We start from the raw sequence: 17,588 nt of genomic DNA on the forward strand, positions 1-17,588 counted from the left end.
TCTGTGGCGGTATTTAAAGAATTAATGCCACCCCCCCCCAAAAAAAAAAGTGGCTGTGAGATCCCAAACTGGGACTGTACCCCAGAATCTGGGACACTTGGCAGGCATGGCGTCACAACTTCCCGGATCCATATCTACGACCCCCCCGATATCTCATGCATCCCCTGCAGAATATAACGGGGGGAGGGGGAAGGGGCAAATGCATATGGGGGCAAATTATAAATAATCCATCTGCAATCAGGAAGAAAGCCTTACCCTGTAAGCTGTATTAAATAATGCGTTTTAGACAAATAATAACTTTTATTTGGTTTTCTGCAGAAAGGACTATATTCGCATAAAATGGGTAAAATGTGAAAAAGTGACACTTTAGCTATTTTTATTTTTTTTAACCTAATCCTATAATCCTACATGTTACAAATCCGCACGCTGAATAAACCCTTATCCCAGGGTACGGAGATACCATAATCTACACATACGGCATATGGCCCGGGAGCAGCCGACGTCACTTCCTGTTCTCCCCCACCTCTAAGTTGCTGATTGTTGCTGATTGGTTCAGGCAGCCTTTGCATAGAAAACAAGAGAACGGAGAGACCCTCAGAGCGGGAAATGGATCGTTCTGGTCGTGTTACAGTTAATTGCATTAATTGCCCAAGAAGAGGCTATAGTTGGAATATGTTAATTATTATTAAAAGCGGCGATGGCGGTAAAGGACCCCCCCCCCTTCGTATAAAAGGCTCTGTTACATTTATGTTGAGTTGCGAAGAGATACAGACATCAGCGCAGCCTCCGATCCATTAGCCGGGATTTTAAAGGAACACGTCGTCTTTATTGTTCGATTGACATTACATCCGTCTGCGCCGGCAGATTACTCACTGTGTGGGCTCGCTGTCTGCGCCGAGTCAATAGATGCAATTTTCATATATGTCTGATGCATGGAAAAGAGGAAGAATGAAGCAGACGGAATGAACGCATCATTCTCAGCTATCGGGATTTCTGCAGTCAATGGATTGAGAGCTTTCCGTCATTAGCCACCTTTATGGATCGATGCGCCGTTAAAGCGACAGTACTATAAAAACAGTTTTTTTTCTCTCCATTTGAATGTTATATTACGTCCCCCTCATGTAGAGCCCCCCCTTTACATTAAAGGGGGGGGCTCTACAAAAATACATTATGTGATTTTCTAAGTTGCGGTTGAAATTATATATGCCCTGCTGTTTCTATACACATTATCGGGGTTTTTAGGGCGGGAGAACCCTGTGATACCCTCATACCCAGCAAACATTCTGAGATCCTAGAAAAGAGGGGGGATCAGGGGGGAGAGCGGGGATTTGGGGAGAAAAGAGGGGATCAGAGGAGGAAAGAGGGGATCAGAGGAGGAAAGAGGATCAGAGGAGGAAAGAGGGGATCAGAGGAGGGAAGAGGGGATCAGAGGAGGAAAGAGAGGATCAGAGGAGGAAAGAGGGGATCAGAGGAGGAAAGAGAGGATCAGGAGAGGAAATAGAAGATCTGGGGAGGAAAGAGCAGCATCAGGGGAGGAAAGGGGGACATATGGATCTTGTCCTAAAGAGGGACTGTCCTTCCTATAATTTTAGATTGTAAGCTCACGCGCAGGGCCCTCAGAAGCGCAGCATTGTTACCAGCGACTTTGTATGAATGTACCATATGGCTAGATTGCAAGCTCATGGGCCGGGTTCTGAACTCCTGTTATATCTGTATGTATCAATGTGTATTTGTCATGTATTTGTTAGCTTCCCCCCGTACATTGTACAGCGCTCCGGAATATGTTAGCGCTTATTAGATAAAGCTTTATAATAACAGATCTAGATTGGGCTGGGAATTTAGATTTTAAGATTTAGCTGAGATTTTAAGATAATTAAAGGAAAACAAATGAAAAAATTTTTGTATAGACTGTGTGAATGAGAGGCTGGAAATGTGAAAAATGCCAAAATTGGCGGAACTACACTTTTTTTTTTTAAAGCGTTTAGTATCTCTGGTCCCCCTAGAGTCCGATCACCTGTAATTCCTCCGTCCCGGGCCGTACGTTAGACAATCGTCTCCCACAAACAGGGCCTGGAATCCATCTTCACAAGAAAAGGAACCAATAAATACGGCCTCCTTCCAGCAGTTACGTTCTTAACATTCCTGGCGGAAAGCGGCCCGGTAACCACAACACAGGGATATTTATAGCCTCTAATGCTAAGCGGCAGCCGGGCCCCTCGTCCTGCTCACTTCTCGGGGGCTCTGGTAGAAACAAACCTTGTGTTTTTTACCTTCTTAGGGATGAAGGCACCTCGTCGTTACTCTTCCGTTTGGAACCTTGGTGCGGATGCTATTTTGGTGTAAAACGGGGCTTTTTGGGGACTTCACCTCTCCGGAGGGTGGTTATGGGTGGAGAGTTGACATATGAGTCAAAATAGTTACTACGGACGAGGACCACCATCAGAAATCTTGAGGCCCAATACCAACTTACAGACAGTATCCCCCCCCCATCGCCTGTCCCACCCCATGCCCTCGGAATAGACCGCCTGGCCTTTAAGATCTCAATGGGGCCACCAGGTCCCAGTTCCTAGAAAGTAGCCACCAGGCCGCAAAAGGCTGCAAGGACCCAGACATGGATAACGGGCCGCTAGGGCCCAGTGCTGTTTACCAAGCCAAATATTTTGGAAAATTAGTTTTTTTAATCAAATGCTAGTAAAAAAAAAAGTTGGTGGGGGTTCCCCTTTAACAGTTATTATAAAGAATAACCTTAAAATTGTTTAAGACGCCCACATAAGGAGTGCATTTCTTTCACATCTTTCTTTCTTAATCATCTTCGTCCAACGCGGTTAAACATTCCGTTTGTAAATGCGGAGTCTGCCTCATCATCTGTCGATGCGGAGAGACTCCGGCATATAATACAAAGAGTTCACTGAAAATGACAGTCGCCGTTCCAGGCTGGGATCGGCGCGCTGAAGATGGAAATTCTTGCCGGCGGAGACAATGTGGAGACTCGGCGTGGCTTAACGTGAGATTGCTCCAGAATTCCGAGGCTATCTTCCTGAGACGTGTCATGAAACTCTCCGTGATAATACAGGGCTGGGTTAGACGGAGAAGAGACCATACATGTATTAAAAAGAATCATGATAATGTCTATTTTTTGAGTATGGACTGCCCTGGTCCTGAGGTCACCCCCCGGCAGAATACTCGGCAAGGTCTCAAGTTCCTCCTGCATTGGCTGATGAACCTCTTACCCCAATAATTCTACCACAAACTGCCAGGAGAACCTTGAGGAGGCCAATTCAAGATAAACTCACCTCAGTTTATGTATCAGTGAGTAGAGTCTCTCCGCTGGACAAACAGAGGATGTTCCTCAAAGTTGTTGAGTAATCAAGAACATGCTTTCTATGTTAGTAAGTTGGTTCTGTTGGATTTGAGAGACATTTTGGGCCCGGAGAACCTTCCGTGGTAATAATTTTTGTCCGGCTGCTGGCCTCAAGGTTTTCGTAAGCCATTCTGCTGCATTAGATAGTTTAAAGGGACTTGGCTTGTCAGGACATGCTCCATGATGGCACGTGACCTTCTAGAAAAGAAGAACGCAATGAAACCCTTCAATGGTATTTAAAATATTCCGTGAAAGCCATACTTTTGGTCTTGAAGCCGTGGTCAACCCTGAGTTCCTGGTTCAACGTTACCTGTCCTATGAGTGCGGAGGTCTGCCCTCTTACCATATCCAACTCATTTTCACATTATTGGCTGAATTCCCCAAAATTATCTAATTTGTATCTGAAAGAAATCCATTTTATGCTCAGTATGAAGCCGTCTTCTTCTCCCTAATCCACATTGTCATCAAAACAGTTCTCAGGGGTCTTCGGAAATCTTTTTAATGACCTTGGATATTTCTTTATGTGATAATCGCATTGCTTCTTGGGCCTCTTCTTTACGCGAAGTCATTTTGATTCGAAAAACATTATTAATCCAACTTCTCGATGCCTATTTAAGTTTCACTTTTGTTATATTAACAATTTCCTTTCATTAACTGCAGAGATTTGAGCTGAATTCTCGGTAGTTTGGATATTGTGGAATATCACCGTTCTATTTCCATACTGTCTACGAACGGAACGCTGTGGTCAATTTGAACGCGGTTGAAAGGGATCTATTGGATTACTTTAAAAAACAATGTTATTTAACAAGAGATAAAGAGGGTCCTGTGCAGATGAGCTTACAATCTAGAAGATCATCATACATGTTAAGGAACATTACCTAGAACATTAACTGTCACATACTCACTATAGAACATAACGTAATCTAGAACCTTTACTTTCCCATACCCACTACAGAATGAAAAGCCGTCCTTGAAGATTCCTTTACAAATCTCTATGAGAAGATGATATAACGTCGTTCTTCGTTACCAGTGCAGCGCGATACAACCCCCGGAATCATCCCAGCCACCTGCATTGAAGAATATGCAAATAAGCCAGTGACAGGTTGTTAGAAACGTGATCGGCCCCATTCGGCCCCCGTCTAGTCTGCCTCCTTTTGCTGCTGTAAAGACTCAAACCTTAATCACGTTGGTCTCGTCTTAGATTCAGGAGCCGTATGTCTATCCCATGCGTGTTTAAATTCCCTCACTGTATTAGCCTCTACCACTTCTGCTGGGAGCCTGTCCCACGTATCTACCACCATCTCAGTAAAGGAACACTGATATCGGCTGGACCGCCCACGACATCAGTGGGCGGAGCCAGAGAGTTCCCAGATATGGCGATCAGGCGGGACAAAAGTGCCCCAGCGGCGGGTGTTCTGCCGCAGAGCATTACAATTATTTAAAGCTCCGGACACAGATGTTTTGGTTGTTATTGCAGGTTTTATGATAAGGTTTGCCGGATGGCGGCCTCTCGATGTCACCGTACGGTGTTTAGGTTGTGTTATTGCTTGAATTGTATATATTGCTGAATCTCGTGTCTTTCTGTTCTTCTGCGGACCGTGTACGAATAAAATATACGTTAAAAAAAACATATATCTCGACCAAAATCCTCGGAATAAGGGAAACGCAAAAGGTTCCTTTGACATAAATCGTGACTTTAATCAAAATCAGGCATACAACTTTAATGTATGTTCCAAGTACGAAACATCAAATATTAACCCTTTTATAGCCCATCTCAAAGATTCTGTTGCAGTGTCTCGTTAATGGTGGCGACCAACAAAACGGTCCCTATGAAAACCATGACTTCCCAGGGTGTAAACGTATTCTTAATGAAAACACCTGTATTCAAGCAGGGGTTATCGCTGGCATATAGCACCAGTTGGGATGCTCAGATCTCATTCAATCAGAACAGAAGTCAGCTTCGCACAATGTGACCTTGAGAATATGCCCTCAATTCACCCAGAGATTGGGGTAAAACCCTGAGACTAGGGGGCAAATTGATCGTGACAGTTTCCAGGTGTAGATAAGAGGAAACGCGAATGCAATTTGGGGCCAAATAAGAATAATGACGAATGTGGCGCCTAGCGGGATACCGGGGCTGATAGTAGTCGCGGCTTTGCTTTCTAAAGCCTTTTTTTAACCCCTTAAGGACAATGAAAACAATGCATTTTGAGCCCATACGGGCTTTGTCATTAAGGGGTTAAAAAGGAATTGTGAGAATGCATGTCTGTACCAGAACCCCGGGACAAACTGGCTTAAACCAGCTTCCAAGGGCCCGTAGATATCCAGATCCAGCCTCCTTTCATCCTGAGCTCCATCTAAACAACATGATGTGTTTTTACTCCTTTGATGTGAGCGGAACTGGAATCCGTCCTGGAAATTCAGCAGCCGCGGCTTAAAGCGACCCCACGGCTGGCCGAGCATCAAGCGGGGAGCTGAGAGGGATTTAGCGAACCCGGCCCTGTGTTAGAATAAAGAAAAACTAACATTTTTCCAAAAAAAAAAAAAAAAATGTCTTCAATTATGACCCCCCCTCCCCAACATTGTAAATGGCCAAAGAGGGACAATTTTAGTGTAAGGGCAATGGGGTTAGAGGCATGGCTGGGGCAATTTGGGACATTGTGGGAAAATTGAATGTATAAAGCCGTTCCCTGCTGTTTCTATACACATTATCGGGGCTTTTAGGGCTGTAGAACCCTGAGATGCCCTCAAACCCAGCAAACATTCTGACCTCCTAGAAAAGAGGGGCATCGGGGGGATTTAAGTCCCCCAACGAGGGACACTTGGCAGGTGTGGAGTCAGCAGGGTCCCACGTATCTCGCTACGTCATCGGTGGAATATAATTCTAGGATGAGCGGCTGGAGCAGTAGATTTAGTAGATGATTAGCTGGCGCCCAAGTTCAGCCATACTGCTGGAATCTGGAATATACTAATCGTTATTACTCTTTTTGTATTTTTTTGTCACTGCAGGTTCTAATTACACAAACCCGCTCCCCGCCCTGGGCACCATGAACTCTACCCCTGGCCTGGCGACGGAACACATCCCGACCCCGGGCGCGGCGCTCTCGTGGCAGGCGGCCATCGACGCGGCTCGCCAGGCCAAGCTCATGGGCAGCGCAGCCAATGCCACCATATCTACAGTCAGCTCCACGCAGAGAAAGAGGCAGCAGTACAGCAAGCAGAAAAAACAAGGGGCCGCCTCGGCCACGAGACCACCACGGGCGCTGCTCTGCCTCACCCTGAAAAACCCCATCCGCAGAGCTTGTATCAGCATCGTGGAGTGGAAGTATCCTTATGGCGAAACGCGTTGGGGGTCTGCACCTGCAGAGTTATCCGTTTCCTCCATGGGGGTCTCTTTTTGTCTTTCACTTCCTGTCTGTTGAGTTTCCTACCATGATATCTCTCTCTATATAGGATGTCTCGCAATGGGGACAGTCAGCTGTCACTGGGTTTCTTCAATCTTCTCAGTCTTCTAGATTTTGGTGAAGATTAATGAAGCTGCCCATAATTAACATGATAGAACGGGGGCCGCTTTACATCTTTCAGGCATTTAAAACAATTGAATATATCGTCCGATATCGTATTTGGAGAAGACTTTTGTGGTCACAGGCATATGTTCCTGACATAGGACCAGAAGCAAAAAATAAATGTATTATTAAATCAAATTATTAAAATTTAAAAGGTAAAGTATCCTTTTTTTAAAAAAAAAATAGAATATTACCCTCAAGCACGTGTAGATGCCCAGCCAGAAGAGTCGGGGAATGTCTGACCATAAATGTGGACCCCATCGATCGCCTGTGACGATACGTCTTTATTATGAGTAGTGGGAACAGGTCATGGCGATCCAGAGGAAGGGATGAGAAGGGACCGCTTCGGAAGAACTTTGAAAGGGCCGAGTATTTATTCTGGCACACGACTGCCTGACACCCAGCCTGACATACGAGGGAGATCTTGGCGAAAGCAGAGCCATCCTGCTCAGGGCAGCAGATGTTCCGTGTCAAGGAACGCAACGGAGTCCATGCTCTGTTTTAACCCGATAAATGCCAGGGACGGATCAGAAGACGTTAGAAAAAAAATGGGGAAATACATGTAGGGTATTAGATTACATGTAGGGTGCTAGATTATCATCACCGCGTTGGGTAGATTAGGGGCCGTCCCAATAAAACACCAATGTAGAAAAGTACGCTTTGGGTTAAAACCCACTTATTGATCATTTTTTGTGAACTTTTTTTTTACGGGGTCTACATGCAATACAAGAAACGAGAGCGTCCCACGCGTGCACTTTTACATTGAATCTACATTATAAGGGACCAGTTGGGCCACAAGCTTCAATTTATTCCGAGTGGGGGCAGCAACCCCTGGAGGGTCAGGTCACCCTGTTGACGAACAGGGCTAGTTACTTGGGAGATCTCTGATGGGGATGACATCATATCCCAGCACACAGAATTGATGATGGCGGCAGCAATGGGTTTGGGGGGGGGCACCGATCTGAGTAAGGTATATATGTCAATGACTGCAAGGGCCCAGAATACTGTGGCCCCTGGAGCCACATCTACCCTACTTGCAGTTGGTAGTCTTGGTTCCTTCGTGGCTAATCCGCGGGGTTTGGGCATAACACGCGTGAAATGTGTCTTCTCCTCAATATTTCCTTAACCTCTCCCGCAGACCGTTCGAAATCATTATTTTGCTGACCATTTTCGCCAACTGTGTGGCCTTAGCTGTGTACATACCCTTCCCCGAAGACGATTCCAACGCCACAAACTCCAATCTGGTAAGTGCTGGCTGTTTTTATGTTTTTACGCCCGGCAGGGAGGCTTTCAGAGATGTGAAGTCATTCATTAGAAGACTGCTTTCTCAAACAGGTGCCTCGTTGTGCCTCGCGTGGCAAAGTCCCCCATAATTGTCCCGATTTCTTTTACCGTCCGCTCGCTTCGGCTCCTAAGCTTAGTAGGACTTGTCGGCTAACACCGAAGGGGCAAAAAAGAAACGGGGAAAGATATTTTTCCAAAGATGGTCAACATGGATGTCCACCTTGAAGCCTTCTTTTCAGCCCATAATCTATTGATAAACCTGGGTTGTGTTTGTTGGTGCTGATGCTGACGGTGATGATCTTGGTAGAACATTCCAAACATTGTATAAAGTTCTATTTTTATGGATTCTATCTCTTGATACATTTGTTTCTGGGAATGTTATTCTGTCGTTCACTTGTATCTGGCGTGTTCCTAGATGATGTTTTTGGTGTTTCTTCATGGGCTTTGGTGGCTATTCATTGAGATATTAAGATGTTTAGTATCTCTAAGAAGGGGACTCACCAGCTTGGGAGGTCACAGGTGAGGTTGACCCTTTTAAATCCTTGACTTCTCTGTGTCTTACACCAGACTCTATAATTAACTATTAAATTGGTGAGGTTGCCTCCAAAGAAACCAACAGCGTCAGACATATCTTATGGTTCTGTGGTGGATCTCTTGGGTTTCTCCCCAGGTGTAAAGGTGAGCCCAGTATGGTCCTTCTTGCTCCCTCTGCCAATGACCATAGCTGGGAATAGTTGGCTTTCGCCGGAGACTCCGGGTGTAGTGCGCGCTCCACTCCCCGTCCACTTCCCCATTAAAAATAACGTGTCTCGCGTTTCCCCTCGTAGTACTTTTAGAGGGGGAATAAGAAGAAGGGGCGGCAAATCCTTTAGAGGATCTGGGGATCCTGTGTGCCAGATGGGTAGTCGGGCCGGCACTGTCTGTCGCTCCAGTGGCCGTTTCTCCGAAAACCTGGAGTGTCTCCGGTCCTCGGGGGGCTAGATTTGGACGGCCCCACTTTAGACCCAGGGAGAAAATACACACAATTTTAATGCTTAAATGGCAGTTTCCCTTTAATTCAGAAGCTGCGAAGAACCTTCCAAGTCACGCTGGATGTTGGTCAGAGCTGCTTCACACATTCACGCTGCCGCCAGAATCACAGGATGAGTCAGATTTTGTTATTGTGGACCAAAATCCTGACATTTCAACAAAAATCCCAGTGATCGCTGTTTGAGATAGAAGTGACATTGACAAATGAGCGCGCCGCGACCCGAGTAACTGCTACCATGCTGGAATGGATAGGACGCTGACCTTTTTATGCATTTAAAAGGTTAATATTGTGATTAAACCACCATCCCATAAATAAAATGCCAATATTTCACCGCAGAAAGCTTTATTCCTAAAGACAGACGCGGCAGACACAAGAAGTCTCACAAAACAGCAGGAATGGGAGAAACCGAGTGAGATGGGAAACGGTGCAGAGCCGTAAATTATGGGAGATATAGCTCTTCGGATCATCATTTAAAGGGGTAACCCAATGGAGGGGGCAAAACAAATTCTCCTTAACTATAACCCCCAGTGCTGTATAAAGTAATATCCCCCCAGTGCTGTATACAGTAATAACCCCCCAGCGCTGTATACAGTAATATATATCCCCAGCGCTGTATACAGTAATATAACCCCCAGCGCTGTATACAGTAATATAACCCCCAGCGCTGTATACAGTAATATAACCCCCAGCGCTGTATACAGTAATATAACCTCCAGCGCTGTATACAGTAATATAACCCCCCAGCGCTGTATACAGTAATATAACCCCCAGCGCTGTATACAGTAATATAACCCCCAGCACTGTATACAGTAATATAGCCCCCCAGCACTGTATACAGTAATATAACCCCCAGCACTGTATACAGTAATATAACTCCCAGCGCTGTATACAGTAATATAACCCCCCAGCGCTGTATACAGTAATATAACCCCCAGTGCTGTATACAGTAATATAACCCCCCAGCACTGTATACAGTAATATAACCCCCAGCACTGTATACAGTAATATAACCCCCAGCGCTGTATACAGTAATATAACCCCCAGCGCTGCATACAGTAATATAACCCCCAGCCCTGTATACAGTAATATAACCCCCCAGCGCTGTATACAGTAATATAACCCCCAGCGCTGTATACAGTAATATAACCCCCAGCGCTGTATACAGTAATATAACCCCCCAGCGCTGTATACAGTAATATAACCCCCCAGCGCTGTATACAGTAATATACCCCCCAGCGCTGTATACAGTAATATAACCCCCCAGCGCTGTATACAGTAATAACCCCCAGTGCTGTATACAGTAATACCCCCCCAGCGCTGTATACAGTAATATAACCCCCCAGCACTGTATACAGTAATATAACCCCCCAGCACTGTATACAGTAATATAACCCCCAGTGTTGTATACAGTAATATAACCCCCAGCGCTGTATACAGTAATATAACCCCCAGCGCTGTATACAGTAATATAACCCCCAGCGCTGTATACAGTAATATAACCCCCCAGCGCTGTATACAGTAATAACCCCCAGCGCTGTATACAGTAATATAACCCCCCATCACTGTATACAGTAATATAACCCCCCAGCGCTGTATACAGTAATATAACCCCCAGCGCTGTATACAGTAATATAACCCCCAGCGCTGTATACAGTAATATAACCCCCAGTGTTGTATACAGTAATATAACCCCCAGCGCTGTATACAGTAATATAACCCTCCAGCGCTGTATACAGTAATATAACCCCCAGCGCTGTATACAGTAATATAACCCCCAGCACTGTATACAGTAATATAACCCCCAGCGCTGTATCCAGTAATATAACCCCCAGCGCTGTATACAGTAATATAACCCCCAGCGCTGTATACAGTAATATAACCCCCAGTGTTGTATACAGTAATAACCCCCAGCGCTGTATACAGTAATATAACCCCCCCAGCGCTGTATACAGTAATATAACCCCCAGCGCTGTATACAGTAATATAACCCCCAGCGCTGTATACAGTAATATAACCCCCCAGCGCTGTATACAGTAATATAACCCCCCAGCGCTGTATTATTTGATATAAATGTCTACTTGGCCAGAATTTGTCGATCTTTTAGTGTTCTGGGGTAGTTTTTTACCTGCCGAGTTCTGCCCGGTCCCCGCTACTATCCCAAAGCTACAAATAGCTAGGATCCCGGATTCCATTCGCCGATACATTAACCATAAACTTTCCCTGCCTAAGTAATCAATAATGTAATTATTCTGGATCTCCCCGGTGCCAGGGTTTTGCAGCTTAATTAGATGATAATTAACCTCCTTTGTGAAGATAAAATACGCACCCACCACAGTGTAATAAATTACACACACTATCAGTATGCTCCACGATTGTTTCTTTATAAAAGAGGAAAAGTATCGGCCTTTATCATACGACATTAAATGTGTTTTTCCAGGTTAATTTGTTTTTTCTGTCTCGTTTCTCATTAGTATTATTTGTTTAAATTTACAATTATAATTGTATGATTATAATAACCTGGCGCTGAACAGGTTAAATGTATGAATAGGAATACATGACTATTTTTTTTTTGCCACTTTGGGTGTCATGGTTGTAAGCACAGCAAATCAGGACTGTTCCAGGACACTTGGGAGGTATGAGCTGACCATACCTCCCAAGTGTCCTGGAACAGTCCTGATTTCCGGGCACTACGCTTTATGGGTCCATGTGGGTTTTGGCTGTTCCTGCAGTTGCTCTCGTTAACCCTCTCCTGCTTCCCAGGCCTGACGGCTGATATCCCTGTTGTGTTATTAGCCTGTAATAATGAATGAGTTATTCATTCGCAGCATGGAGCGCGAGCTGCAATATTTATGATCGCAGACTGAGTGGAGCCGATGACCTTTCCCTGCCTATAGATTTGCATTAGGGCTCGGCAAACAAATTGTCATAGAGGTTTAGAAATGACAGCCGGGTTTGTGTCGGAAAACAAGGAACCCGTCTGATATTCTAATATAGAGATGTCTGTGTATTACAACGCAAGGGAAGGACCGCGCTCCTGCTAGACGAGCATCAGTGGGGCAAACATGGCTTGCTTCGGGGGGGGGCTCCCTCATTCGGATTGCCCTCTAGGATCGGTGGATCAAAGTTTCGGAGACCCATCATTTTAGCAGTTTAATGTATGTGGGGTCTCCTGGATTTTGCCCCCCCCCAGTTGTTGTGATATACCGACCTCCGGGCGGCGGGGGGCCTGGAAAACGATCCCATGGATAGTATTGGGAGCGCTTTCCTGCCACTGATTGGCTGCTTTAATATGCATTCATCCTTGGTGGGGCTGTCAAGGACATTAAACTGTCCCTTCAATAAAATGTACGATAAGCAAATGAACTTTTTAAAAGCTTTGGGACTTTATATATATATTATATAATCATCACATAAAAAAACAAAAATGTTTATGTTTTTCAGTTTCTATGTCGGTGCCTGCGTACGTGTCACATGATAATTAAAATTAGGATATGAGACCCAAATTATACATTATTAAGAATTATTTCCTGGGAATGGTTTGGGAATTCAGCGTTAGTAGAAATGATGTTTCTAATATCCATTTAGTTTCAAAAGGGTTAAATCCACCAGAAGAAAAGGCATTTTTGTCTGTTTTATAGATGGTATTACGAGAAATTACATCTAAATTACACATGAAACCACGGGTCACTCGTTCGGATCCCTTTTTAACCTTTTAAATGCCATTATTGTAAAAATCAAGTCACCGATCACGCAGAACCCCCTTTTAACCTCTGCCAGTGCCAGCATGCCCTTGGGGGGTGGGGGGTGTTGCCCTTTTGGCACTGAAAGAGTTAATAATAATGATACATTTTATGAATTGTTGCATTGTGAAGGTCTGAGCAGGGAGCTGGGGGAGGGGCGGGACAAAGTGCAGCGTATCCATGACAACTTCTGTAGCCAATCAGCACGCTCCATGCAGACAGCAGCTAGCGTGATATAATTAGTTGTCTTTATAAATAAATATTGACAGTAATAACATTGTTTCAGCAACGATAACGATAAACACTCCATGTTCTCCTCCTAAACATGGCCGCACATCTAAATAAATCCCTCTGGTGATTGGAATAATAATAGAGACGGCGTCCCCGTACGCCGCGGCGAGTACAAATAAAGTCAGAAATTCTTATTAATAATGACACTTTTGGTGAAATTTACTTCTTAGAAATATATGCATTATTTCAATGCTACCATACCTGCCAAGTGCCAAGTGTTCATAATGGGCAGTCCCTTCCTTAAATCCAAATCCTGATTCTCCTCCTTATAGGAGCTCAGAATATTTGCTGGCCCAAATAATGTGTATAGAAACAATAGAAAGTGGAATTATAAATTATGTTATGTCCCATTTTTTTTTGTAAATAGCTGCCAATAGGTCACAAAGTCACGTAAAAAAGTCTTGGTATAGTCCTGCCCTAGCCACACCTCCAGACACACCTCTAACCACACCCCCAGAAAAAAGGGGTCCCTCTTTGGCCATTTAAATTTTAGACGCTATGTTAAACTATAGCATAAAAAAAAATCTAATAACAGTAATTGAAGATCTAATCATCCTTTGTTCTCCGGCATTCTGATTGAGAAGGAGGGCCGGTGAGATCCCGGTACATTTGGCCTGTTGGCTAGTACTTATAATAATCATTAAGCCAACTGACGTGACCTCTTGAGGGCCTGCAGCAGTGAAAATGTTAATTGGCCTGAGCTGTCGAGTCCTTACGATGCTAATCATTGCGTAGGTAACGCTTTCCTTCTGAATCCAATCAATTTACAAGTTCTGTGATTGATCCTTAGCAGGAGCTCAGCGCTCTGTATTCATAAAACAGTGTATTAAGTGATCGTTATTGCTCTACTTTACCGCGGCCCCCGGAGATCAATACGCTATGTGATGCGGCCCGGCGAGGCAAAACATCTCTCATGCAAATAGTCCGCTGGATTAGACCTCAGTAATCCACCGGGTGTTGATTACAGAGCAGGAGCACAAAACACCCTAAAACCAAGTAAAAAATGGCAGGAGAATGTTTGAAAAGAGGACCTCTTTGGCACACAAATCCTTCATGCCCCTCCTTCCTCACCTGATGCCCCTCTTACCTTTCCGATGCCCCTCTTTCCTCCTCGATGAACCTCTTTCCTCACCCGATGCCCCTCTTTCCTTTCTGATGCCTCTCTTTCCTTTCCGATGCCCCTCTTTCCTTTCCGATGCCTCTCTTTCCTTTCCGATGCCCCTCTTTCCTTTCCGATGCCCCTCTTTCCTTTCCGATGCCTCTCTTTCCTTTCCGATGCCCCTCTTTCCTTTCCGATGCCTCTCTTTCCTTTCCGATGCCCCTCTTTCCTTTCTGATCCCCCTCTTTCCTCACCCGATGCCCCTCTTTCCTTTCCGATGCCCCTCTTTCCTTTCTGATGCCCCTCTTTCCTCACCCGATGCCCCTCTTTCCTTTCGGATGCCTCTCTTTCCTCACCCGATGCCCCTCTTTCCTTTCTGATGCCCCTCTTTCCTCCCTGATGTCCCTCTTTCCTCTTTGTGTTGGTAAGAGCACCGTAGATACACGACCCTACCTGGGAACCTGGGAAGAGTCGCTTCTCCCGAAAAATCCAAGTATTTGTCCTTTTGGGCTCTTACTACTACAAGAAGATCCAGCGTCCCCGCAGGGGAGGGAAGAAGGGGTTGTACAGGGGCTCTAGATGATGATGATACTATGGATACTTTGTTTCAGTCCCACTTCTTTACTTGAAATTGAAGCATTGGCACCTCTGGCATCGATCAAAAAACTATGCTAAAATATTAAGAAAAATAATCAGGATAATTTACATTTTTCCTATTGGTGCATACTTTCTATTTATTTGTGTATAATGTTCTCACACAGGCATTTGTATTTTTGCGGAAAAAGCTTCTTTGCTTGTAAAAATGAGAATAAAAAGAATAAAATCAGGAGGTAAAAATATTCCCAGGAATTCCTGCTTCGGAAGTGGTAGGTAAGTGGGATAGTCTCCCAGCAGAAGTGGTAGAGGGTAATACAGCGAGGGGATTTAAACATGAAGGGGTAGGCATGTGGCTCCTGAATCTTAAACGAGAGTAGCGACTGAGTTGGGGTTGAGTCTATGGGGCCGAATGGGGGCCGATCTGCCGGCAGATTCTATGTTTCTATGAAGTTATATGTTCCGAGTGCTTACGGCGGCGGCTGACATTATCTCGGAGCCTCTCTGTCTGCTCTGCCCTGTCCTTCTTCTCTTATCTGCTGTGTGTTGCACATGTCAGAACCTGCGCCCAACGGAGCCCTGCCGGCCCTTCTATGGGAAGTTATGTGCCGCTGTCACCAAAAAACGACAGATACCGGAGCAGGCCTGGCCCCCAGAGGCCAATATATGAAGAGGTGCTAACCCTTCGTCAGCCAGTTGCGGAGACCGCGTATTTACATTACACTCGGCGCAACAAAAAATGACAAAAAAAAGCATCATTTAGGATGATGAGAAGAAAGTTAAAAATATAGCGTTATGCTCGGTTATATTAAGGGTCAGATCGGGACAAAAATAATTGTTTGGCCAAAAGAATGTCCGTGTTTAATGTACAGGAACAACAATGATGTAGAACTTTATTTACAAAGGACGGTACATGTTAAGTGTGGAGCAATCACCATGACGACGCATGAAATGTAACAGCGGATTGCCTCACTTTTAGGAAGGGTTATGTATAAAAAGTCAGTCGTCAGCGGCGTATTTAGCTCCCCCCTCTGCGGGCGCCATCTTTACTGCGGAGCGGCGGGATATGATGTCATATCCCGGCGCACACCGCCATGTAACGCATCACATGGACCACCATAACGTAAACGGGCGGCCCGGGGAGAATATCTGCGTAATAGCCTTACTTTTTATTCCAGCGACACGGCTGAATACGACGGTTCTGCTAAAAATTAACCCATTCCTGAATCGGTAAGCATCGTCCTGATTCTTTAACGTGTCTTGAAACCGTGTAGCAGTGCAGCGGGTCCCACGAGAGGCCGACTCGGAGGACTGAGGCATAGACTTAGAAAATAATTGATTAATAACATTGCGTTATTACATAGCAGGTTAGACAATAGTCCGAAACACATAAAGTTTGTAAAAAAAAAAAAAGGGGGGTTAATAAAATAAACAAAATAATTCTATTTTATAACATCTGCCTTTTAAGTAGAAACATAAGATAAATAAAAAGTAACAATAAAATCACCTCTAATCCTTTGTGGCGTCCTCCTTTCTTCTGATCGTTCTCCTTTCTTCTGGTCGTCCCCCTTTCTTCTGATCGTTCTCCTTTCTTCTGGTCGTCCCCCTTTCTTCTGGTCGTCCCCCTTTCTTCTGGTCGTTCTCCTTTCTTCTGGTCGTCCCCCTTTCTTCTGGTCGTCCCCCTTTCATCTGGTATTCCATCTGCAATGTGGACTGAAACACCCGTCAATCTCAGCCACTAAGGTCCACATCACGCTGAAATACCAACCCTCCCTCCTCCGATCATCTCTCCTCCCCATGACTCCCTTGCTTTAGGGCGAGGAAGGATTACTTTCCTAGCAGAGATATTTTAAAAGCCGACAGCTATTGACCGAGCAGGTAATTTTTTTCCAACAAAAATCCGATAGTTTAATGAAGTGGGAAAATAAAAAATCCATGTCGGGGCCCCGGCCTCGGCGTCCGGGTGTTATAGTTTATTTCAGACGGGATAAATAAATATCGCCAAAGAACGAGCCCCAGGACGCGAGCTTAGAAACAGATGGATCTGGTTTGATGAGATTTTGAAGACATCGTTCTGGAGAAGCCTCGGAAATAAACAACAGATTCCAGTCATAGAACGCGCACTAAATCAATGAATATATATATTTAATTTTTTTGGCAGGGACACAAAGTCTTTGCTAAATATGACAATAAATATATATTTTTTTACCGCTTTTTTATGCGTATATATAAATATATACAGTATATATATATATTTATATATATAAATCAGAACACTGATAATTGTTATGGGCGAGATAATGAGTATAAAAAATGTAGAATAATACAGAAATATTTTTTATTTCATTTTTTATTTAAATATTTTATTAATATTTTTATTAAAAAAAAATAGAAATACATTTTTAAAAACTTTATTCTTTCATAAAGGGTTAATTACGGTATATGTATATAGTTATAATTTATATATGTATATATATATAGGTGTGGCGTTTACAGACCACTCTATACTGCAATATACATGCATGTATATAGGATAAGGACCTCATCGCGTGAGCATCACTTCCCAGAAGCCTTTGCTCCACCGCCGTCCATGTTTGTTTTTTTTCCCAGGCTGCCCTGGTGT

General features: G+C 44.4%; 1 protein-coding gene across 3 annotated transcripts in view; it reads left to right on the forward strand.

The window, feature by feature from the left end:
- The window catches only part of CACNA1C (calcium voltage-gated channel subunit alpha1 C), a 155,528-nt gene that overhangs the window by 41,971 nt on the left and 95,969 nt on the right, over nt 1-17,588 (forward strand). For all 3 annotated transcript variants that reach the window (XM_053461817.1, XM_053461816.1, XM_053461815.1), the window contains exons 2-3: nt 6,371-6,686; nt 8,066-8,171. In XM_053461817.1, coding sequence (XP_053317792.1) covers nt 6,371-6,686; nt 8,066-8,171 — 422 coding nt within the window. The remainder of the gene's footprint in view (nt 1-6,370; nt 6,687-8,065; nt 8,172-17,588) is intronic.

This window comes from Spea bombifrons, chromosome 4 (genome assembly GCF_027358695.1).
Source record: "Spea bombifrons isolate aSpeBom1 chromosome 4, aSpeBom1.2.pri, whole genome shotgun sequence".
NCBI classification, from domain to species: domain Eukaryota; kingdom Metazoa; phylum Chordata; class Amphibia; order Anura; family Pelobatidae; genus Spea; species Spea bombifrons.